Here is a 25,380-nt window from a genome sequence, read left to right as displayed (position 1 = left end):
CTATTCTCATGCTGTTTTTTAGTAGAATTGTTTCCTAATGAAAATCATTCCCTGATCATGGCTCTCCCTGTCAGAATTGTGTGCACCCTGTAACACCTTTAGTCAAAGTAGTCTTACTTTCCTGATAACTTTGTTAATGTGCTGCAAAAGACTGAAAATTTAAGTATGTAGTATATATACTACTAAATTGTGAACTGGTAGGTTGGTAGGATGTATGTAACACTTGACAATACTGGTACTTTCCTTAGGATACTTGATGGCCTCCTAAGAAAAATTTGCCTCCAAATTTTAAGCTGGAAAGTCACTGGAATAACTTTTTAAAAAACAATTACAATACATGGCTTTTCAGATTTTCGGTAGATATGTTAAGAACTGTGAACAAATGGAAATGTCTGTGTACTGATCCTCAACACTACCAATAAAATTTCGATTATGGAAAGAAAAAAAAAGACGGCATGAACAAGGAAGAACTGGCTTGAGGGGATGGAAAGACAGCAGACAGGTAGGGTGAGTCTTAGAAATGGTGATACAGCCAAGTGGATTTGCATCAGAGATACAGAAGGCAAAGATCAAAACTGCAGATACTAGTTAACATACTCAGAAGAAAGCAAAGCAGGAATTAACCTCATTTTACAGATGAGAAAAACACAGGCTCCAATATGTTTATTCAAATTCACATAGCAGCATCAGAGCTTGGTCTTCTGATTTCTAATGCAGGGGTCTTTCTCCTATGCCACTTTTAACAACAGATTTTAACTGCATATATATTTTTAAGAATACAAATAATAACTAATCTTGAACAAGACACTATCTAAGTTTTACTCCATCCCTAAGAACATATAATAATATGATTCTATGATCTGTTTTAGAACATGCCCTGGGAACCACTAATTAGGATCATGGTTCCCACATATATGGGGAAAATAAGCCCTCTGAGAAATCCTCTCAATAGACACCAGAAAATGAAGAGCCAAAAATCTCTTCATAAAAACATCATCTAGATGGCCTCAAAATTAAAATATTTGCAACTTTAAGGCTTTTGCTTATCTAATCTCCAGACTCCGGTCAAGTCTAACCTCCTACAAGTTATCATCCCAATAATTATAACTAGCATAATTCTTGTCCCCTTTTGTTACTATTTAAATCATAATCAATACAATATTTATGTACATGTCACGTTTTATTATTTTTAAATGGTTGTCCTGTTAAATGTGAATCCTGTTCTGCTAACCCAAAAGTTCTTTGGAGGCTCGGTCCATGTACTGTAGACGGCCATTACTCCAAAGAGAATACATTCTAGTTAAGATTTTTCAGAAATGTCACAGTCAGAAGCAGGGTAGACAATGAGGTTTATTTCAGTATGGGTGGTCAAAGCAGAAATAGGCATTTAACATCAAGGAGCAAATGTGCCACCTAACATAAAATATTCAACTGAAAATCTTCGGGCAGAAGAATGGAAAGAGAAGAGCTGGCTTGAAGTTACAGTAGGTAAATAAGTAGCTCAGGAAAAAAAAAGCACAAGAGAAAACAAAAAGCAGTTCCCTGGGAAAGAGAAGAAATTGGATTCAGGTCTAAAGAAACAATTATTTTACAAATTTATAATAAAAGAAAAAAATATTCAATTTTAAAAACGGCCAATAATCCTCATAGACATTTCTTCAAAGAAGACAAATAAATGTCCGGTAAGCACATGAAAGACGCTCAACATCATGAGTCATTAGAGAAACACACATCAAAAACACAAGATATCGCTTCACACCCACCAGGATAGCAAGGATGTAGAGAAATCAAAGTTTCTCAAATGATTAAACACAGAGTTACCATATGACTCAGCAACTTCTCTCCTAGATATATATCCAAGAGAAATGAAAACATGTATCTACATTAAAATTTGTACATGAATGTTTGCAGCATTATTATTATTTGGCTATTATTTATACTAGCCAAAAGGCAGAAACAACCCACTTTTAACAACCGATTTTCACTCTATATAATTTTTTTTTTAGAAGAAGAAGAAAAATAACTAATCTTGAACAAGATGCCACCTAAGTTCTTCTCCATCCCTAGGAACATATATGATCATATCATATGATTATTATGATCCTTTTTAGAACATGCCCTGGTAATCATTAATTAGATCATGATTTGAAAAATAAGCCCCCAGATAAATCCCCTCAATAAACATTAGAAAATGAAGGTGAAGAATGAAGGAAACGAATCAACTGATGAACAGCTAAACAAAATATGATATATACATACAACAAAATACTGTTTGGCAATAAAAAGGAACACATGCTGCAAAAAGGATGAATCCTGAAGACATTAGACTAAGTCGAAGCAGCAGCCACAAAAGGCCACATATTTGATTCGATTTATATGAAAAATACAGAATAGGCAAACCTATAGAGGTGGAAAGTAGATTAGTGGTTGCCTAGTGCAGGGGCAAGGGCAGGGATGGAACAATGAGGAGATGATACCTGAAGAGTACAGTTTCTAAAGTAAAGAAAATATTCTTAAATTGACTACAGTGATGGCTGTACATGTCTGTGAAATACGCCAAAAAACACTGACCTGTATACTTTAAGTGGGTGAATTACATCATATGTGAATTATATCACAATAAACTGTTAATTTAAAAAAACATAATTCAGGAATATTCTAGCTCAGTTGGCCTAGGCTCCAGTAATCTCAGTCCAGGAATCCCTTCTGCAACATACCACCTTAAAGTGGAATATTCAGCTGTACCATGGTGGCAGTAGTTCTCAAAGAGGTACATGTTAGAATCAGGGTAACAGTTTGAAGAAAATACAGGCCAGGCTCACGCCTGTAACCCCAGCACTTAGGGAGGCCAAGGGAGGTGGATCACTTGAGGTCAGCAGTTCAAGACCAGCCCGGCCAACATGGTGAAACCCCACCACTAATGAAAAGACAAAAAATAGCCAGGCGAGGTGGCACACACCTGTAATCCTAGCTACTCGGGAGGCATGAGAATTACATGAACCCAGAAGTAGAGGGTGCAGTGAGCTAAGATCATGACACTGCACTCTAGACTGGGCAACAGAGGGAGAACCTGTCTCAAAAAAAAAAAAGAAAAAAGAAAAGAAAATACAGATGCTTGTGACTAACCCCAGACATCTGGATCAAAATCTCTAGGAGGGTACACTCATCCATTTTTGCTTGTTTGTTTGTTTTAGGTTCCAGAGGTTAAAAGGGAAGCAGGTGAGGCTTTAATAGACATGTTAGGACCAGGCAGGAAAATCTCAATATGGTCTTTATATTATTAGATGCTACTATTAAAATGATGTGGCCGGGCGCAGTGGCTCATGTCTGCAATTCCAGCGCTTTGAGAGGCCGAGGCAGATGGGTCACTTGAGGTCAGGAGTTCGAGACCAGCCTGGCCAACATGGTGAAACCCCGTCTATACTAAAAATACAAAAATTAGTCAGGTGTAGTGGTGCACACCTGTAATCCCAGCTACTCGGGAGGCTAAGACAGGAGAATCGCTTGAACCCAGGAGGCAGAAGTTGCAGTGAGCCAAGATTGCGTCACTACACTCCAGCCTGGGTGACAGAGCGAGACTCAGTCTCAAAAAAAAAGATGTTAAACATCTTAGATCTGATAATATATTGTAGTTATTTAGGAGAGTGTCCTTCATATTAGGAGAAATTCTTAAGGATGAGGCATCGTAATTAGTCTGTGACTTGCTTTGAAATGCTTCAGGAAAAAATAGGTATATACACACAGAAAAAACAAACATGGCAAAATGTACAAATTAGTCAGTCTAGGTAAAACTTACATGGGTGTTCACTGTACCATTCTTTCCATTTTTCTGTAGACTTGAAAATTTCAAATAAAAAATTAAGGAGGTGGGAATTTCCACACATGATCCTGATTCTCTCTGTGGCCTAAGAATCACAAACTTTGGTAATATCAGGATATCCTTTGATCCAAAAATTAGCTTCTCACCTGCTACATGAAGACATCCTCCCCTCTACTCCCACTTCCCATATTGAATAAATGGACAAAACTTTCTACTCCACGTATGTTGACCCAAAAGGCTTATATTTTCAAGTGTACATGAGACTTTAATAGTAACAAGTTGGCCGGGCGCGGTGGCTCAAGCCTGTAATCCCAGCACTTTGGGAGGCCGAGACGGGCGGATCACGAGGTCAGGAGATCGAGACCATCCTGGCGAACACGGTGAAACCCCGTCTCTACTAAAAAAATACAAAAAAACTAGCCGGGCGCGGTGGCGGGCGCCTGTAGTCCCAGCTACTCCGGAGGCTGAGGCAGGAGAATGGCGGGAACCCGGGAGGCGGAGCTTGCAGTGAGCTGAGATCCGGCCACAGCACTCCAGCCTGGGTGACAGAGCAAGACTCCGTCTCAAAAAAAAAAAAAAAAAAAAAAAAAAAGTAACAAGTTGCTGTTATTGTACCCTACAAATTAGTAGTGTGCCTAGACCTAAGGATAGAGGGAACGGTGTGAGATGAGCAGAAAGCCAGTGGGTGCCTTTGGTACAAAAGCAAGTTTGAGGGTAAAAGGGTATAATTTGTAACAACAGGCAGAAAACAAAGCAACCTGCCCAGGCTACACAGCTTAAATTTTGTAAGGCCCTGCCTATCACATAAAGCGTAGACAAACAAAACACCTTTTTTTTTTTTCCAGACAAGATCTCGCTCTGTCACCAGAGTGCAGTGGCACAATCACAGCGCACCACAGCTTCAACTGCTCAGGCTCAAGTGATTATCCCACCTCAGCCTTCTGAGTAGCTGGGACCACAGGCACACCCCACCATCCTCGGCTAATTTTTTTTATTATTATTATTTGTAGAGACAAGGTCTCACTATGGTAACAGTCCAGGGTAGCCTCAAACTCCTGGCCTCAAGTGATCCTCCTGCCTCAGACTCCCAGAGTGCAGGAATTAGAGATGTAAGCCACTGCATCCGGCCCTCATTCTTACATATATACTTAAGTACTCATGATGTGCCAAACATGTTCTCTATCCTCATGTACTAAATATGTATACCACAGAGCTGTAAACCAAAGCAGCATAACTTTACCAGATTCAGAATCATTTCTATAAAAAGAATGTTCCTTCCCAGGAAAATTTACTCATTGAAGATACAATCATACTGAATCTTTTTCTTGACCCTCACTATACAATTAGTACCAGTGACACTGACGGCATGAGAGGGCAATCAAAACACTCAATTGGGCTGGGCACAGTGGCTCAAGCCTGTAATCCCAACACTTTTGGAGGCCAAGGCAGGTGGATCATGAGGTCAGGAGTTCAAGACCACCCTGGCCAACATGGTGAAACCCTGTCTCTACTAAAAACACAAAAATTAGTGGGGCATGGTGGCAGGTGCCTGTAATCCCAGCTACTTGGGAGGCTGAGGCAGGAGAATCGCTGGAACCTGGGAGGCAGAGGTTGCAGTGAGCTGAGATTGCACTACAGCCTGGGCAACAGAGCAAGACTCCATCTCAAAAAAAAAAAAAAAATAGACTCAATTAAAATTTCATTCTTAAGGCCAGGAGCGGTGGCCCACACCTGTAATCCCAGCACTTTGGGAGGCCGATGGGGGCGGATCACCTGAGGTCAGGAGTTCAAGACCAGCCTGGCCAACACAGAGAAACCCCGTCTCTACTAATAATACAAACAAATTAGCCAGGGGTGGTGGCGCACACCTGTAATCCCAGCGACTCGGGAGGCTGAGGCAGGAGAATTGCTTGAACCCAGGAGACAGCTGAGATCACACCATTGCACTCCAGCCTGGGCACCAAGAGCAAAAATCCGACTCAAAAAAAAAAAAAAAAAATTTCATTCTTAGCCTGATGCCATGACATGTACCTGTAGTCCTTGCTACTTGGGAGGCTGAGGCAACAGGAATACTACAGCCAAGGAGTTCAAAGTCAGCCTGAGCAACAAAGCAAGACCCTATCTCTAAAAAAAAAAAAAAGAAATTAATTAATGCATTCTGTTCCATACTTCATTTTGGAAACTAAATTATCCAAATCTGAAAAAGGAAAAGGAATAGACGTTGCAATGACAAATGACAATTAAGGATTTTTCATAGAGCAAAACGCCACCTTTATGAACACTTACCAGGCCAGCAGTAAGAGAAGGTGCAGATTGTCCAAGGGACTGGTTTCTCATTCGAACCAGGTTTGATGCTTCTCCTGACGACTGCCAAGTCACCTGTCCCACACTGCTATGTACACTGCTGGACAAAGGGAGCAGCTGCTTACCTTCAAACACAAGGTTTGGAAAATATACATGTAATTATGATAAACGAATGAAAAAATACAAATACAATGATATCAAGTGGATAAAATCATACTGATACAAAGTAAAATTGTTCACATCCATTTTAGAATCTATTAAAATTTCCAACTATCCATTAAAAATTGCGACTGTCTTGGTGGTGAGGATAATGCCAAGTGGAACACTGAAATGGATTAACTATTTTATGTTCTCTATAATATTCACCACATGCCAGCCTCCCACGCTGACACCCAAACTAGCAGTCTAGGAGTTTCCCAATCCCTTCTAGGCTACATAGTTTCTCATCAACTCAATATAACATTAGAGATGCAAGTTTCCAGTAGGCAAACAATGAATCTATTCTGTTCTCACCAGACTCCACGTGCTCAGTTCATGTTTACTATCTGCCTTAATCTCAATGAAAGAGAGTCTCAATGAAAGATTTTTTTTTTTTTTTTTTTTTTTTTTTTTTGAGACAGAGTCTCACTGTCACCCAGCCTGGAGTGGTGTGGAGTGACCTAGGCTCACTGCAACCTCTGCCTCCCAGGCTCAAGTGATTCTCCTGCCTCAGCCTCCTGAGTAGCTGGGACTACAGGCATGTGCCACCACACCTGGCTGATGTTTTGTATTTTTAGTAGAGATAGGATTTTGCCATGTTAGCCAGGCGGGTCTCCAACTCCTGATCTCAGGTGATGTGCCTGCCTTGGCCTCCCAAAATGCTGGGATTACAGGCGTGAGCCATTGCGCCCGGCCTGCAGTGACTTTCTGACGGAGGTGAAGGTCTCGTTTCTCCCCTTCTTCACACCATTCTTCACACTTTTGCTTATGATCTAACCAACAAAAATGTGTTCATGTCATTTCCTTCCTTAAAAGCCTCTGATGGCTCCTTACTATTTGAAGAAATTATGCCAGACATTTTGGCATTATGAAAAAGACCCTCCATAAATCCAGATTATCTTTCTGGCCTCATTTCCTTCAACTCTTTTCCACACTTATTCACTCACTCAACTTCAATATTATGCCCTGCACTTTCCCCTGGCTTTATCATGATCACTCGACTCACTTGAAAACCCTTCCTGCGCCTGGTAAAATCTTAGTCATGAAAATACCCAATGTAGTAAAGACGTGAAGAAAGGGTTTGGGGGATATTTTTGTTTTTGCTGCCAACAAAATATGATACCATTCATTTGGAGAACAATTTAGCAAAGCTAACTGTAGATGAAAATTAAGACACAGAAGAAAGTAAAAATTAAGAAAGGCTTCAGGACAGGTGTTGTGGCTCATACCTGTAATCCCAGTACTTTGGGAGGCTGAAACAGGAGGATCACTTGGGCCCAAGAGTTCAAGACCAGCCTGGGCTACATAGCAAGACCCCATCTCCAAGAAAAAAAAAAAATTACCCAGGCATGGTGGTGTGTGCCTGTGGTCCCAGCTACTCAGGAGGCTGAGAAGAAGTGGGGAGGATCACCTGAGCTCAGGTGATCAAGGCTTCAGTGAGCCATGGTCATGTAACTGCACTTTAGCCTGGGAAACAGAATAAGATGTCTCAAAAAATAAAAAAAAAAGGAAAGACTTCACTTTGACATAATGCATGTTTTTGTAGTGAAATTTTTTTATAACTAGCATGTTTTATTAGAAAATTACATATATTTTTAAAATCTAGTTAAGTTTTCAAGTTTCAAGTGTACCTTTTACTGGAAAGTCTTTCCATAAAGCCCCCCACAAAAATAATAATGATGATGATGATGGTTCTCTGCTCAAAACTTCCCTAAGCCCAGAGTAGACCCTGTCTGCCTGCCTTCTTTCCTTCATTCTGCAAATGTGCATTTCTCCAGATGACCTGTCTACTTCTCACCTATTAATTCTAAAGGAAAGTTAGTTTAACTTATCCTATTTACACAAAGATTACTATCATCTCTCTCTTCAAAATACAGGCCTGCTTGGAAAGAGGCTTACACAGTGTAGAAGAAACCTATTTGAGTATACACCAGTAAAGACTGAAGCATACCGCAGACTGCCAAGAACTTGAGGAAAATAAACAAAACAGAAGGAATGACATAAACAAACAGAATAACAAGCAGCTCTTTAGTAAATAAATAACACAGGAAAAAAAAGAAAACCTCGTAAAAATTCCAACTACTATTCTTATAATAATTCAAGAGGCTACTGCATAAAACATTCTCAGTTAAAGATGGCAGACCAAGCACATGCTTTTATCTTTTGTCCTCCAGGAAACACCATAAAAATGAGACAAAAAAAGTAATCTAGGTGGGGTGTGGTGACTCACGCCTGTAATCCCAGGACTTTGGGAGGCTCAGGCAGGCAGATCACAAGGTCAAGAGATTGAGACCACTCTGGCCAACATGGTGAAACCCCATCTCTACTAAAAATACAAAAATTAGCTGGGTGTGGTGGCATTGCACCTGTAGTCCCAGCTACTCAGGAGGCTGAGGTAGGAGAATGGCTTGAACCAGGGAGGCGGAGGTTGCAGTGAGCCGAGATCGAGCCACTGCACTCCAGTCTGGGGACAGAGTGAGACTCTGTCAAAAAAAAAAAAAAGCAAGCAAACAAAGGCCATAATGACAGAAACGGACAGACACTGCCAATGAGAGGGTAAAAAAACTGGGTGGGAAATCTAAAGCAGATAGGTGGATCATAACCAATGGAATTGGGCAAAGAAAGGTATAAGCTATAGTAAGCATAGAGGGGATTGCAATTAAGTGGAGTATCTGGCCTGGCCTGGTGGCTCAAGCCTATAATCCCAGCTCTTTAGGAGGCCGAGGCAGGAATACTTGAGGTCAGGAGTTCAAGACCAGCCTGGGAAACACGGCGACACCTGCTCTCTACCAAAAATACAAAAATTTGCTGGGTGTGGTGGTACACAACTGGAGGGGGAGGATCACTTGAGCCCAGAAGGCAGAGGTTGCAGTGAGCTGAGATCACACCACTGCACTCCAGCCTGGGCAACAGAGGAGACCCTGTCTCAAAAAAAAAGTGAGGTATCATCTGCCCTGCAAACTCTTAGACTGAGCACTGAGAAACGAAAAACACCCCAAAAGTCATAAAGTAAGACATAGGCTGAAATCAGATAAATGGAAAATTCCACAGAAAGAACAGTCAAACACAACCACATTTCAAGAATGTATCCAGTAGCCATGCAGTTACCTCACAGGATAAAAGGGATTTAGCATTTCAGAACAAAACACTGAATATTCTGGTTGTTAGGTGCTCAAAAGAAAGAGTTGATCCAGGGAAGAAAATTTTTTACTTTTTTTTGTTTTGCTTTGTTTTGGAGATAAGTGTTTCACTCTGTCACCCAGGCTGGAGTGTAATGATGCTCACTCAGTCTCCACCTCCTGCATTCTAGTAATTCTTGTGCCTCAGCCTCCAGAGTGGCTGGGACCACAGGCACATACCACCATGCCCAGCTAATCTTTGTATTTTTAGTAGAGACAGGTTTTTGCCATGTTGGCCAGGCTGGTCTTGAACTCCTGACCTCAGGTGATCTGCTTGCCTCAATCTCCCAAAGTGCTGCGATTACAGGCGTGAGCCACCACACCCAGTCACATTTTTAAATCAAAAATCTAATTTAGTCATGACAATCAGAAGATAATCACATCCCAGCCAGGCGTGGTAGCTCACCTCCCACCTGTAATCCCAGCACTTTGGGAGGTCAAGGCAGGCAGATCACCTGAAGACAGAAGTTCAAGAGCAGCCTGGCCAACATGGTGAAACCCTGTCTCTACTAAAAATAAAAAAATTAGCCAGGCATGGTGGTGCGCGCCTGTGATCCCAGCTACTCAGGACGCTGAAGCTGGAGAATCGCTTGAACCTGGAAGGTGGAGGATGCAGTGAGCAGAGATCACGCCACTAAACTCCAGCCTGGGCAACAAAGTGAGACCCTGTCTCAAAAAAAAAGAAAAGATAATCACATCCTTTAAAAAAAAAAAAAAAAGAGGAGAATGCCATGAAAAACCGAACAAGAAATGGCTCTATGTAACTAAATATATGACCAGCAAAAATAAAAATTTTAATATAAGAGGCCAGGCGCTGTGGTTCACGCCTGTAATCCCAGCACCATGGGAGGCTGAGGCGGGCGGATCACAAGGTCAGGAGATTGAGATCATCCTGGCTAACACAGGGAAACCCCTTCTCTACTAAAAATACACAAAATTAGCAGGGTGTGGTGACAGATGCCTGTAGTCCCAGCTACTTGGGAGGCTGAGGCAGGAGAATGGCATGAACTCGGGAGGCGGAGCTTGCAGTGAGCCGAGATCGCACCACTGCACTCCAGCCTGGGCTACAAAGCGAGACTCCATCTCAAAAAAAAAAAAAAAAGAAAAGAAGTATGCCACAACGCACAATGTAATTGCTTCCTTTTGTACTGCGACTTCTTCATATAATTTTTCCCCCTGAATTTTTTAGGTGTCTTTTCTTTGAAGGAGGTAGAGAGGACACTATGAGTTTTAGGTTTTGAGAATGAAGAAAAAAAGAAAATCTACAGCAGCAAAGAATGTAAAGTCTACAGAAATGGGCAGAGAGCAAAAATCAGAATGAGAGAGGGTGACCAGTAGTGCTGATCAACCAAGAAATACCTATCAGGTCCTGCAGGTTAGCAATTAAGAGATTCCATGAGGAAGAAGTAAGGAGAGGAAGACAGCCTTACCATAAGTATTCTATACAGGACTACTACCAGAGAAGAAACTGTCAAGATGCCACGTCAATTAATATACCCTTAAATATTGACCACACAGTCTCACATTTCTTAAAAAAACAAAATCAGATATTTACCCGACAGAGAGCTGGCCAGGTTTCCTCTCCATAACTTACAATCATCCTGACTCAGTTGTCGCTGAAGTTTAACTTTTCCAGTGGATGAAAATATGTCAGGATTACTGAGTTTCCTGAAGAGCAGCGGACTAAGTCCAGTTACCACATCCTTCAAAGAGAAAAAGAGTAAAACATTGAGTCTTTAATATCTGCTCTGAAGTATAAAAACTTTATATTAAACATCTCTACAACATTCACTACAATTTAAAACTGCCAACATATTATACTTCCCCCTCAATAGCTAAAACCAGAAATATATTTCTTAGTAAAAGCTGGGTATACTGTAAAGGACACAGGATATTGATTACAAAATGCCAAAGGAAAAATAGGTGAGAAATATCATGGGATGACAGACATTTTGACCAGATATATTATTCATAATGAGTACACTTCTTAGTTAAGTTTATTTATGTTTCTCCTTTTATTCATACCCTTCCTATAGCCAATAAAGAAAAGCATATTTTAGTTTAAAAAAATCATTAAATGGTAGACTTTACCTAACATACAAAGTTAGAAATATCTCTAACATTCGCCGGGCGCGGTGGCTCAAGCCTGTAATCCCAGCACTTTGGGAGGCCGAGATGGGCGGATCACGAGGTCAGGAGATCGAGACCATCCTGGCTAACATGGTGAAACCCCGTCTCTACTAAAAAATACAAAAAACTAGCCGGGCGAAGTGGCGGGCGCCTGTGGTCCCAGCTACTCAGGAGGCTGAGGCAGGAGAATGGCGTAAACCCGGGAGGCGGAGCTTGCAGTGAGCTGAGATCCGGCCACTGCACTCCAGCCGGGGCGACAGAGCCAGACTCAGTCTCAAAAAAAAAAAAAAAAAAAGAAATATCTCTAACATTCAATTAATGCTAACATTAATCTTAGAGCTTTCTTTAGATGCCTATAAGAGGAGCAAAATACAGGTTTTCAAAGAAAAAGTATAAAAATACTATGAAAAACTACAGGCAATACAAAACATTGACAGAACCTTCCCATTCCACTCCAACGCCTCTTTCTCCTCATTCAGTAGGCGGTATCCAACAATATCATCAACATGTAGACATTTTTAAGCCAACACCCAATCAGGAGTATTATAATAAATAAAAAACTTTTGGAAAAAATAAGCCCAATGAGGTATATCTATTATATGTCAATGAAGGAAGCTAAAACAAATACGGATAAGTAACACATCAAACTGATCTAGACAGTACAGAGACAAGAACCATAAGAGAATAACTAGCCCGGGTACAGTGGCTCACGCCTATAATCCCAGCACTTTGGGAGGCCGAGTCGGGTGGATCATGAGGTCAGGAGTTCAAGACCAGACTGGCCAAGATGATGAAACCCCATCTCTACTAAAAATACAAAAATTAGCCCGGCGTGGTGGCGGGCACCTGTAACCCCAGCTTACTCGGGAGGCTGAGACAGAGAATTGCTTGAACCTAGGAGGCGGAGGTTTCAGTGAGCCAAGATCGCACCACTGCATTCTAACCTGGGCAACAGAACAAGACTCCGTCTCAAAAAAAAAGAGAATAACTGATCCCATGTCACCTGCCATTTGAAAAACAAGCTTCAAGTAACTGGCACCACAGCAATACTAGAAGCCACAAGGGGCAAAAAAGGAGGAAATTTCCAGTTCTCTAAGATTAAAAAAAAAAAAAAAACAGAAAGAAAACAAATTCTATACAGTTATATATTGCAATTAGTGAGTTGAAAAAAAATGGAAAGTACTAATATTGGTTGGTGGTGACCATTCAAAACATGATTTACAAATGCCCAAACATAAAAAGAAGAGTGAAGTTGGTGAAGAAAAATACCTGAAAAGAAGAAAAAGACAATTTCAAAACATGGTGGTAAGTGAATAAAAGGATAAAGGAGGATATTGAGGCACTGAATCAAACAACTGATGTGTCCAGGCACCTAACTGTAGTAGGAGTGAGCAGTGAGACAGGGGGAACGGGAAATAGAACTTAATGCAAAAACAGAAGGCAGCAAGGGAACGGCTTGTATTTGCACTATTTGGCATGTCAAGAAAGAAACAGTACCTATGGATCAAGGAGAAACCAGGGAAGCAAGCAAGCTTCGACTAATGCTAGTAACCCATTAAAGAGGGTTGGCCACTCACAAAGGTGACAAGCACAGCAAGAAGCTCTAGGTAGAGAGAACTGAGGAGGCCTTGGAAGACATCAAGCTAAAGTGGATATCCTCTATGAAGGCAATGTGGAGAGGAAAAGATCCTATCTCAAAAAAACTTACAACCAGCTGCATGGGAGAACCAGCATTTGGATGCCTGCTACACTATATGGAAGAATAATCCATCTTAGCCAGAAAAAGAACAATCAAGAAAGAATTAGATCAGTACCAATTAAGAGAAATACATATACTTTTCAATCTCCCTATTCCCTCCCACAAGACACCAAAGGAAAGAAACCAGAAAACAGAGGAGAGGAGAAAAGAAAGAGAGGATCACAACCCTTCTTATTGCAAGTCTCTTTGAGTCGAAACCTGGCAAAGGAAAGGAAATATAAATTAAATATGCAATCTGAACTTTTCAGCTAGGATTTTTAACTTTTACTGAAGTATATTACTCATTTTAGAAAAGTACACATACCTAAGCAGAGAACTCAATGAATTTTCACAAACTGAACATACCCACTAAGCAGCATGAAGATTAAAACACTGAAAATAGTCAGGCACGGTGGCTCATGCCTGTAATCTCAGAACTTTGGGAGGCTGAGGTGGGCGGATCACTTGAGGTCAAGAGTTCAAGACCAGCCTGGCCAAGATGGCAAAACCCCATCTCTACTAAAAATACAAAAATTAGCTGGGCATGATGGCACGTGCCTGTAATCCCAGCTACTCAGGAGGCTGAGGCACAAGAATTGCATGAACCTGGGAAGCGGAGGTTGCAATGAGCTGAGATCACGCCATTGCACTCCAGCCTGGGTGACAGAGCAAGACTCTGTCGCCAAAAAAACAAACAAACAAACAAAAACCAGTGAAACAATATATGAATATGGGAATTCCAGAAGAGAAGGGGGCAGTAAGAACATGAGAAGAGGCCGGGCACCATGGCTCAAGCCTGTAATCCCAACACTTTGGGAGGCCAAGGCGGGCAGATCATGAGGTTAGGAGTTTGAGACCAGCCTGGCCAACACGGTGAAACCCCATCTCTAATAAAAATACAAAAATCAGCTGGCATGGTGGTGCATGCCTGTAGTTCCAGCTGCTCGGGAGGCTGAGGCACAAGCATCACTTGAACCCAAGAGGCAGAGGTTGCGGTGAGCCCAGATCCTGCCACTGCACTCCATCCAGCCTAGGTAACAGAACAAGACTCTGTCTCAAAAAAAAAAAAAAGAAGAAGAAGAAGAAATAACATACCAAAACTTCCCAAATGTGATGACAGATGCAAATCCACACATCCAAAAAGTTCCATGACTTCTAAGCAGGTTAAATTCAAAAAGGTTCATATGGAGACACATGATAACCAAACTGTCAAAGCCAGTGGCAAAGAAAGAATATTCAAAGCACCAAGAGAAAAGCAACCTGTCAAACACAGGGGATCCTCAGTCAGACAAACAGCTCATATCTCATCAGAACAGTGGAGTCCAGAAGTGGGTAGGATGACGTATAGAATTCTATTTTGAGCATAACTGTCCTTCAAAAATGAGGAAAAAATCAAGGCTGGGTGCAGTGGCTCACGCCTGTAATCCCAACACTTTGAGAGGCCAAGGCAGGCAGATCACTTGAGCCCAGGAGTTTGAGACCAGTCTGGGGAACACGGCGAAACCCTGTCTCTGCAAAACACACAAAAGTTAGCCAGGCATGGTAACATATGCCTGTAGTCCCAGCTATTCAGGAGGATGAGGCAAGAAAATTGCTTGAGCCCAGGAAGTCAGCGCTGCAGTGAGCCAAGATCACACCACTACACTCCAGCCTGGGCAACAGAGCAAGACTTTAATTCAAAAAAAAAAGAGAGAGAGAGAGAGAGAGAAATCGAGATATTTTCAGATTTAAGAAAGAAAAAAAAGCAGAGTCCATCACCACTACATCTGTTCTACATCAAATCCTAAAAGGCATCTTCAAGTTGAAATGAAAGGACACGAAACAGAAACTTAAAGCCATCTGAAAAAATGAAGATCCAAAAAAAAAAAATATAAAGATCCCCAGCAAAGGTAACTATATGGATAAATATCACAGCCAGTATTAATCTATTTTTGTTTTTTAACTCCACTTTTTTTCCCTATATGACTTAAAAGACAAAAGCATGACAAAATTTTTAAATCTATGATATTTAGCACAGAATGAATAAAGATGTAATCTGCCATAAAACAACATATCAAGGAAATGGAGCTATACAGGAATAAAGTTTTTGTATACTACTGAAGTTAAACTGGTACTATTTCAAACTAGACTATTATAAATTTAGTATTTTACATGTAATCCCCACAGCAACCAAAAAAAGAAAAATTCTTAAAAAAACACATACAAAAGGAAGTGAGAAAAGATCCCCTTGATCCAGTTTTGCTTTGGTTGCCTATGCATATGAGGTATTTATTGCTCAATAAATTTTTGCCGAAACCGATATCCTGGCAAGTTTCCCCAAAGTTTTCTTTTAGCAGTTTCAGAGTTTGAAGTTTAAGATTTAAATCTTTAATACATTTTGATTTGATTTTTGTATATGGTAAGAGATAGGGATCTAGCTTCACTCTTCTGCATGTAGCTATCTGCATATAGATTTCCAGTTTTCCTGGCCGGGCGCGGTGGCTCAAGCCTGTAATCCCAGCACTTTGGGAGGCCGAGACGGGCGGATCACGAGGTCAGGAGATCGAGACCATCCTGGCGAACACGGTGAAACTCCGTCTCTACTAAAAAATACAAAAAACTAGCCGGGCGAGGCGGCGGGCGCCTGTAGTCCCAGCTACTTGGGAGGCTGAGGCAGGAGAATGGCGTAAACCCGGGGGACGGAGCTTGCAGTGAGCTGAGATCCGGCCACTGCACTCCAGCCTGGGCGACAGAGCCAGACTCCGTCTCAAAAAAAAAAAAAAAAGATTTCCAGTTTTCCGAGAACCATTTATTGTACAGACTGTCCTTTTGCCAAAGTATGTTCTTGGCACCTCTGTCAAAAACCAGTTCACTGTAAATGTATGGATTTATTAATGGGTTCTCTATTCTGTTCCACTGGTCTATGTTTGTTTTTACGTCAGTACCATGCTGTTTTGGTTACCATAGCTTTCTAGTATAATTTCAAGTCAGGTAATGTGATTTCTCCAGTTTTCTTCTTTATGTTGAAGATAGCTGTGGCTATTCTGAGTCCTCTGTGGTTCCACATAAATTTTAGAATTGTTTTTTCTATTTCTGTGGAGAATGTCATTTGTATTTTGAATATGGATTGTATTGAATCTGTAGATTGCTTTGGGTACTATGGACATTTTAATATTGATTTTTTTCAACTCATGAACATGAAGTATCTTTTCATTTTTTTAATGTCCTCTTCAGTTTCTTGCATCAGTGTTTAATAGTTTTTATTATAGAGATCTTTCATCTCTTTGGTTAATTCCTAGGTATTTCATTTGTAGCTATTGTAAACGGGGTCACTTTCTGGATTTTTTTCAGATTGTTCACTGTTGGCATACAGAAACACTACTGATCTCTGTGTGTTGATTTTTGATCCTGCAACTTTACTGAATTTATCAGTTCAAACAGTTTTTTGGTGAAGTCTTTAGCTTTTGCCAAATATAAGATCATATCATCTGCAAACAAGGATAATTTGACTTCTTTTCCAATTTGGATACTTTATTTCTTTTTCTTGTCTAATTACCATAGTTAAGACTTCCAGTACTATTAGGTTGGTGCAAACATAATTGCAGTGTTTGCACAGTTAGAATTTGTCATTTGATATTGGAATACATCTTTTTTTGTTGTTGTTGTTGTTGTTGTTGGGACAGACTTTCGCTCTTGTTGTCCAGTCTGGAGTGCAATGGCACGATCTCAGCTCACTGCAACCTACGCCTCCTGGGTTCAAGCGATTCTCCTGCCTCAGCCTCCCGAGTAGCTGGGATTACAGGTGTGTGCCACCATGCCCAGCTAATTTTGTATTTTTAGTAGAGACAAGGTTTCACCATGTTGGTCAGGCTGGTCTCAAATTCCTGAACTCTGGTGATCCACCCACCTCAGCCTCCCAAAGTGCTGAGATTACAGGCATGAGCCACTGTGTCCGGTTTTGGTATACATTCTTTAAAAAATGTCATTATATTATACATCATTTTAATGTGCATTTTTTGTTTTATGCTTTTTGGCTAGCAACTTATTTACTTGCTGTTTATTGTATGTTTTAGACTATGGAAATGAAGTTAGATAAAAAGCAAATTTGAGCAATTTTTGAGTAAGTTCAAAATGGGTCGTAAAGCAGAGGAGACAACTCACAACATCAACAATGCGTTTGGCCAGGAATGGCTAAAAACCGTACAGTGCAGTGGTGGTTCAAGAAGTTTTGCAAAGGCGACTAGCCTTGAAGATGAGGAGTGTAGTGGCCGACCATTGGAAGTTGACAACGACCAATTGTGAGCAATCATCGAAGGTGATCCTCTTAGAACTACACGAAAAGCTGCCGAAGAACTCAACATCGACCATCCTACGGTTGTTCGGCATTTGAAGCAAATTGAAAAGGTGAAAAAGCTCGTTAAGTGGGTGCCTCATAAGCTGAGTGACAATAAAAATCATCATTTTGAAGTGTCATCTTCTCTTATTCTACAGAACAACGAACCATTTCTCGATCACATTGTGACATGCAAGGAAAAGTGGACTTTATACGACAACCTGCGACAACCAGCTCAGTGGCTGGACTAAGAAGCTCCAAAGCACTTCCCAAAGCCAACCTTGCACCAAATAAAGGTCACGGTCACTGTTTGGTGGTCTGCTGTCAGTTCGATCCACTACAGCTTCCTGAACCCCAGTGAAACCATAACATCTGAGAAGTATGCTCAGCAATCTCAATGAGATGCACTAAAAACTGCAACGCCTGACGCCGGCACTGGTCAACAAAAAGGACCCAATTCTCCACAACACCCAACTGCACATCACACAACCAAGCTTCAACAGGTGAACAAATTGGGCTACAAAGTTTTCCCTCCCGCCACATTCACCTAACCTCTCACCAACCAACTACCACTTCTTCAAGCATCTCGACAACGTTTTGCAGAGAAAACGTTTCCATGACCAGCAGGATGCAGAAAATTCTTTCCAAGAGGTCGTCAAATCCCAAAGCATGGATTTTTACACAACAAGAACAAAGAAACATTTCTCATTGGCAAAAATGTGTTGATTGTAATGGCTTCTATTTTGATTAATAAAGATGCATTTGAGCCTAGTTATGATGATTTAAAATTCACGGTCCAAAACCACAACGAGTTTTGTACAACCTAATACCATACTGTCTATGTCTGGAAAAGTTGTTGTAGTTATTATTCTTGATCATCTTTTCATATGAGTAGTTTATACACCATAATTATTGTTATTAATACAGTATTCTGTTTTTCTGTGTACTTACTATTACCAGTTTTGTACCTTCAGATGATTTCTTTTTTTTTTTTTTTTTTTGAGACAGAATCTGGCTCTGTCACCCATGCTGGAGTGCAGTGGCGCGATCTTGGCTCATTGCAAGTTCCGCCTCCCAGGTTCACGCCATTCTCCTGCCTCAGCCTCTCGAGTAGCTGGGACCACAGGTGCCCGCCACCACACCCGGCTAATTTTTTTGTGTTTTTAGTAGAGATGGGGTTTCACCGTGTTAGTCAGGATGGTCTCAATCTCCTGATCTCGTGATCCACCTGCCTCGGCCTCCCAAAGTGCTGGAATTACAGGCGTGAGCCCCCACGCCCGGCCTTCAGATAATTTCTTATTGCTCATTAACATCCTTTTCTTTCAGATTGAAGAACTCCCTTTAGCATTTCTGTGGGACAGGTCTGGTGATGATGAAATTACTCAGCTTCTCTGTCTTGTCAAGTCATTATTTCTCCTTCATGTTTGAAGAATATTTTCACCGGACATACTATTCTAGGGTAAAAGTTTTTTCCATCAGCACTTTAAATATGTCATGCCACTCTCTCTTGGCCTGTAAGAGGTTTCCTATGAAAAGTCTGGGCCCAGACATATTGAAGCTCCATTGTATGTTAATTTGTGTTTTTTCTCTTACTGCTTTTTGGATCTTCATCTTTTACCTTTAGAAGTTTGATTATTAAATGCCTTGAGATAGTCTTCTTTGGGCTAAATCTGCTTGGCATTCTAGAACCTTATACTTGAATATAGAAATCTTTCTCTAAATTTGGGAAGTTCTCTATTGTTATTCATTTCGATAAACTTTCTACCCCTATATCTCTACCTCCTCTTTAAGGCTACTAACTCTTAGATTTGCCCTTTGGAGGCTATTTTCTAGATCTTGTAGGCATGCTTTATTCCTTTTTATCTTTTTCTTCTTCTGTCTCTTCTGGCTGTGTATTTTCAAATAGCCTGTCTTCAAGCTGACTAATTCTTTCTTCTGGGGCCAGGCGCGGTGGCTCACGCCTGTGATCCCAACACTTTGTGAGGCCAAGGCAGATGGATCACGAGGTCAGGAGATTGAGACCATCCTGGCTGACACGGTGAAACCTCATCTCTATTAAAAAACAAAAAATTAGCCAGGCGTGGTGGCACATACCTGTAATCCCGGCTACTTGGGAGGCTGAGCCAGAAGAATCACTTGAACCTGGGAGGCGGAGGTTGCAGTCAGCCGAGATTGTGCCACTGCACTCTAGCCTGGGTGACAGAGCGAGACTCCATCTCAAAAAATAAATAAATAAATAATTTCTTCTGCTTAATCAGTTCTGCTTTTGAAGGACTCCGAGGCAATCTTCAGTATATCAACTGCATTTTTCAACTCCAGAATTTCAGCTTGGTTCTTTTTAATTATTTCTGTTTCTTTGCTGAAGTTACCTGAAAGGTTTCTGATTTCCTTATCTGTGTTATCCTGAATTTCTTTGAATTTCTTCAAAACAGGTATTCTGAATTCTCTGTCTGAAAGGTCATGTATCTCTGTCTCTCCAGGATTGGTTCCTGGTACCTTACTTAGTTTATCTGGTCATGTTGTGTTTTCCTGGATAGTCTTAATGCTTGTGGGTATTTGTCAGTATCTGGGCATTGAAGAGTTAAATATATATTGTAGTCTTTACAATCTGGGCTTGTGTGCATCTGTTATTCTTGGGCAGACTTCCAGGTATTTGAAGAGACTTGGGTGTTCCAATCTAAGTTTTTGGTCACTACGGCCTTATCTGCTTAGGAGGTTCCCTAAGCCCAGTAACGCTACGGTTCTTGCAGATTCACAGCGGTGAATTTTGGTCGTCCTGGATAAGATCTGCAATAATTTCCAGGATTACCAGGCAGAGACTCTTGTTTTCTTCCCTTTCTCCCAAATGAAGTCTCTCTCTCTTTCTTTCTCTCTCTCTCTCTCTCTCTCTCTCTCTGTACCTAGTTGCCTTTCTTGGGGTTGCCAGAGACCATCTCTGCCACAGGATGCAGACAAGCTTTTCCAGATCTCCTTCTGTGATTAGGAAAAAGGCCTTTACTTGCATTCAAAATTGTTATACCCAAAACACTGTGGGTCTAGAAGGGAAAAAAGGAGGCTATGGTTCCAGGGTGTCCATAACCAAAATAAATGGATTTCTGTATAGTTCTAAGCTAAGGACTACATTGGGGTTTGAGATCTGCGGCAGGGACTAGCTAGATGTTGACCAAGCATGACTCACCTTCCTCCTGGGCACAGGCCACATGACATTTCCCAGCCCTCCAGTAGTTAGGCATGGCCCTGAAACTGAGTTTTGGCAATGGAATAGGAGTAGAAGTGATTAATCCATTTCTAGGATTGGCCCATCCTCCACTTTCCTCAGGTGACCTTGGAAGCCATGTGTAGAAAATGGAAGTGCCTCAATTGAGGGGTCCTTCTGAATCAGTTACAGCAAGTAATGTTCTTTAATATAAAAGACCAAAGACTGAGCTAGTCACAAAGTAACACTTTCTTTAACTGGTTAAAGGTAGAACTTAAAAGTTCCTGGGTCACGTAAACAAAATCACCTTGGTAACAACGCTATAAAATAACTTAAGGACTTTAAAAAAAAAAAAATTATTAACAACTATTCCTAAATCCTCTGCTTTTCAAAACATTCCTGAAAGCCTAACAGATAGAAAGTCTGGCCGGGCGTGGTGGCTCACACCTGTAATTCCAGCACTTAGGGAGGCTGTAGCAGGCAGATTACCTAAGGTCAGGAGTTCAAGACCAGCCTGGCCAACATGGTGAAACCCCATCTCTACCAAAAATATAAAAATTAGCTGGGTGTGGTGGTGCTTGCCTGTAGTCCTAGCTACTCAGGAGGCTGAGACAGGAGAATCGCTTGACCCTGGGAGGCAGAGGTTGCAGTGAACTGAGATCACGCCATTGCACTCCAGACTGGGAGACAGCGTGAGACTCTGTTTCTAAAAAAAAAAAAAAAAAGAAGATCTGGCAAAACTATATTACTTCTGCTTTGCTGAAAGAATGGCAGAGAAACTATGTAGCTTATTAATCTCCAACAAATTAATGGTTAAAGGATATATGCATCTACTATTCAGATTCGCCCTTAAGGAACCTACACTAAAGCTGGTACAACTAAGATGGTATCACAGAGTTTTAACACACGGTTCCCTTCGGGTGAATTTGTTCTTTATTACATTCAAAAACCTAGGGAGTCTAAGCCAGTTACTTAATAAAGAAATCCATAACAGTTTCCCTCATGGGGAAAATGCACAAATTAAAGCCTCCTTTCAAGCTGAGTAAAATAGAGAACAGTTTAGTAACACCAACAAATCAAAGGTCAAGATACCTTTTTCTTTTTATTTTTGAGAGTTTCGCTCTTGTCGCCCAGGCTGGAGTGCAATGGCGTGATCTTGGCTCACTGCAACCTCCAACTCCCAGGATCAAGCAATTCTCCTGCCTCAGCTCCCAAGCAGCTGGAACTACAGGCATGTGCCACCACGCTGGGCTAATTTTTGTATTTTTAGTAGAGACGGGTTTTCGCCATGTTTGCCAGGCTGGTCTCAAACTCCTGACCTCAGGTGATACGCCTGCCTCAGCCTCCCAGAGTGCTGGGATCATAGGCGTGAGCCACCATGCCCGGCCAGTAAGTTTATTTTAAAATATTTTTCTCTCTTTAGGCCGGGTGAGGTGGCTCACGCCTGTAATCCCAGCACTTTGGGAGGGTGAGGCGGGTGGATCACCTGAGGTCGGGAGTTCAAGACCACCCTGACTAACATGGTGAAACCCTGTCTGTAATAAAAATACAAAAATTAGCCAGGCATGATAGCAGGCACCCATAATGCCAGCTACTCGGGAGACTAAGGTAGGAGAATTACTTGAACTCGGAAGGCGGAGGTTGCAGTGAGCGAAGATCGCGCCACTGCACTCCAGCCTGAGCAACAAAGAGACTCCGTCTCAAAAATAAAATAAAAAATAAAATAAAAATTTTTCTTTAATAATAAATTAACCTTAGCTTACTATAATTTTCTACTTCATAGACTTTTTAATTTTTTAAAAAGGGTGTCATTCTACTGCCAAGGCTGGAGTATGGTGGCACAATCACAGCTCAGTGCAGCCTCTAACTCCTGCACTCAAGCCATCCTTCTGCCTTAGCCCCTCACATAGCTAGGACTACAGGCATGAGCCACCACACCCAGCTAATTTTTTTTTCTTTTTTTTTTCTGAGACGGAGTCTCGCTCTGTCGCCCAGGCTGGAGTGCAGTGGCGCAATCTCGGCTCACTGCAAGCTCCGCCTCCCGGGTTCATGACATTCTCCTGCCTCAACATCCCAAGTAGCTGGGACTACAGGTGCCCACTACAATGCCTGGCTAATTTTGTGTATTTTTAGTAGAGACAGGGTTTCACTGTGTTAGCCAGGATGGTCTCCATCTCCTGACCTCGTGATCCACTCACCTCAGCCTCCCACAGTGCCATACCCAGCTAATTTTTTTATTTTTTGTAGAGAGAGTCTTCCTACGTTGCCTAGGCTGGTCTCCAACTTCTAGACTCAAGCAATCCTCCCACCTCAGCCTCCCAAAGTACTGAGATTATAGACACGAGCCACCATGCTCAGCCTTTTTAAACTTTTTGCCTCTTCTGTAATAACACTTAGTTTAAAATACAAACACATTATACAAAATATTTTCTTTCATTATCCTTATTCTATAGGCTTTTTTCTATTAAAAAAAATTTCTTTTTTTATTTTTTAAACTGTTGTGTTAGAAAGTAAGATACAAACATACACACTAGCCTAGACCTACACAAGGTCGAGATCATCAGTATCACTGTCTTACACCTCCACATCTTGTCCCACCAGAAGGTATTCAGGGGCAATAACGGAGCAATAATGGAGGTGACATGGAGCTGTCATCTCCTATGGTAACAATGCCTTCCCTTGAACAACCCCTGAAGGATTACTTTTTCTGTTTTTTTACAGTTAACTTTTTTTCTTAATAAGTAGAGGTACACTCTAAAATAACAATAGAAAGTATAATATAGTAAATACATAAGCATGTAACATAGTTGTTTATTATCATCATTAGGTATCATGTGCTGTGCATGCACTAACTCTATGTGCTGTACCTTTATACCACTGGCAGTGCAGTAAATTTGTTTACACAGGCATTACCATGAACATGTAATGTGTTGCACTACAATGTTGTAATAGCTAGACGTCACTAGGCAACAGAGATTGTTCAACTCTGTTATTATCCTATGGGAAGTCAGGCATAATAGTTCATGCCTATAATCCCAACACTTTGGAAGGCCAAGGCAGAAGGATCACTTGAGGCCAAGAGTTCAAGACCAGCCTGGGCAACATAGCAAGACTTCATCTCTATTAAAACAAAACAAAAAAAATTTAATAAAAAAATAATAATCTGGCCAGGCGCAGTGGTTCATGCCTGTAATCCCAGCACTTTGAGAGGCCAAGGTGGGCAGATCACCTGACGTCAGAAGTTCGAGACTAGCCTGGCCAACATGGTAAAACCCCATCTCTACTAAAAATATAAAAATTAGCCAGGCATGGTGGCAGGAGCCTGTAATCCCAGCTACTCAGGAGGCTGAGGCAGGAGAATCGTTTGAATCTGGGAGGCAGAGGTTGCAGTCAGTCAAGATGGCACCATTGCACTCCAGCCTAGGGGACAAGAGCGAGACTTCATCTCAAAAAAAAAAATTAGCTGGGCGTGGTAGCAGCTGCCTGTAATCCTAGCTACTTGGGAGGCTGAGGCAGGAGAATCGCTTGAACCCAGGAGGTGGCTCCAGTGAGCTGAGATCGCACCACTGTACTCCAGCCTGTGCAATAGAGCAAGACTCGGTCTCAAAAAAAAAAAAATGATAATAATAATAATCTTATGGGACCCCATGATATATGTCATCCATCACTGACTAAAACATAATTATGCAGAACATGACTGTATTCAGAGAAAAAGAAAATGAATAGTTGCATCTATACTGAACATATATAGATTTTTTTCTTGTCACTATTCCCTAAGCAATAGAGTATAACAGCTATTTATACAGCATTTACATTGTATTATGTATTATAAATAATCTGGAGATGATTTAAAGTATATGGGAGGATATGTTACATGCAAGTACTATGCCATTTTATAGGTAGAACTTGAGCATACATAGAGTTTGGAATCTGCAGGGGGTTATAGACTCAATCCCCCAGAGATATTGAGGGACAACTGCAGCAGCAAACAGACCTGAGGGACTGAATGTTGAATACAGGCGAGGTTAAGAAAAAAATCAAACACAACCTCCAGTTTTGTTCTGGTAAATGAGTGAATGGTAGTGCCATCCATTGACATGAGGAAGACTGGAGAAGCAGCAGACTAGAAAGTGAAAATCAAAAATTCATTTTTGGACATGTTAGGTTTGAGAGGTCTCTGAGCTATCCAAATGAAAATGTTACACAGACTATTAAAAATAGGAGTAGGGCCAGGCACAGTGGCTGATACCTATAATCCCAGCACTTTGGGAAGCCAAGGCGGGCAGATCACCTGAGGTCAGGAGTTCGAGACCAGCCTCACCAACATGGAGAAACCTAATCTCTACCAAAAAATAAAAATTAGCCAGGCGTGGTGGCACATACCTGTAATCCCAGCTATTCAGGAGGCTGACGCAGGAGAATCGCTTGAACCCAGGAGGCAGAGATGGCAGTGAGCCGAGATCCTGCCATTGCACTCCAGCCTGGGCAACAAGAGCAAAATTC

General features: G+C 41.3%; 1 protein-coding gene across 6 annotated transcripts in view; it reads right to left on the bottom strand.

Annotated features, from left to right (window-relative positions):
- MAST2 (microtubule associated serine/threonine kinase 2) overlaps positions 1 to 25,380 on the bottom strand; it is a 256,656-nt gene that overhangs the window by 215,986 nt on the left and 15,290 nt on the right. For all 6 annotated transcript variants that reach the window (XM_031668117.1, XM_031668122.1, XM_031668126.1 and 3 more), the window contains exons 2-3: positions 11,057 to 11,204; positions 6,107 to 6,249 (exon numbers count right to left, since the gene is read on the bottom strand). In XM_031668117.1, the coding sequence (XP_031523977.1) occupies positions 6,107 to 6,249; positions 11,057 to 11,204 (291 nt within the window). The remainder of the gene's footprint in view (positions 1 to 6,106; positions 6,250 to 11,056; positions 11,205 to 25,380) is intronic.

The sequence above is a fragment of the Papio anubis genome, chromosome 1 (genome assembly GCF_008728515.1).
Source record: "Papio anubis isolate 15944 chromosome 1, Panubis1.0, whole genome shotgun sequence".
Taxonomy (NCBI): Eukaryota; Metazoa; Chordata; class Mammalia; order Primates; family Cercopithecidae; genus Papio; species Papio anubis.
Note: the sequence above shows the minus strand (reverse complement) of the source record. Positions and strands in the feature narration are given on the sequence as shown.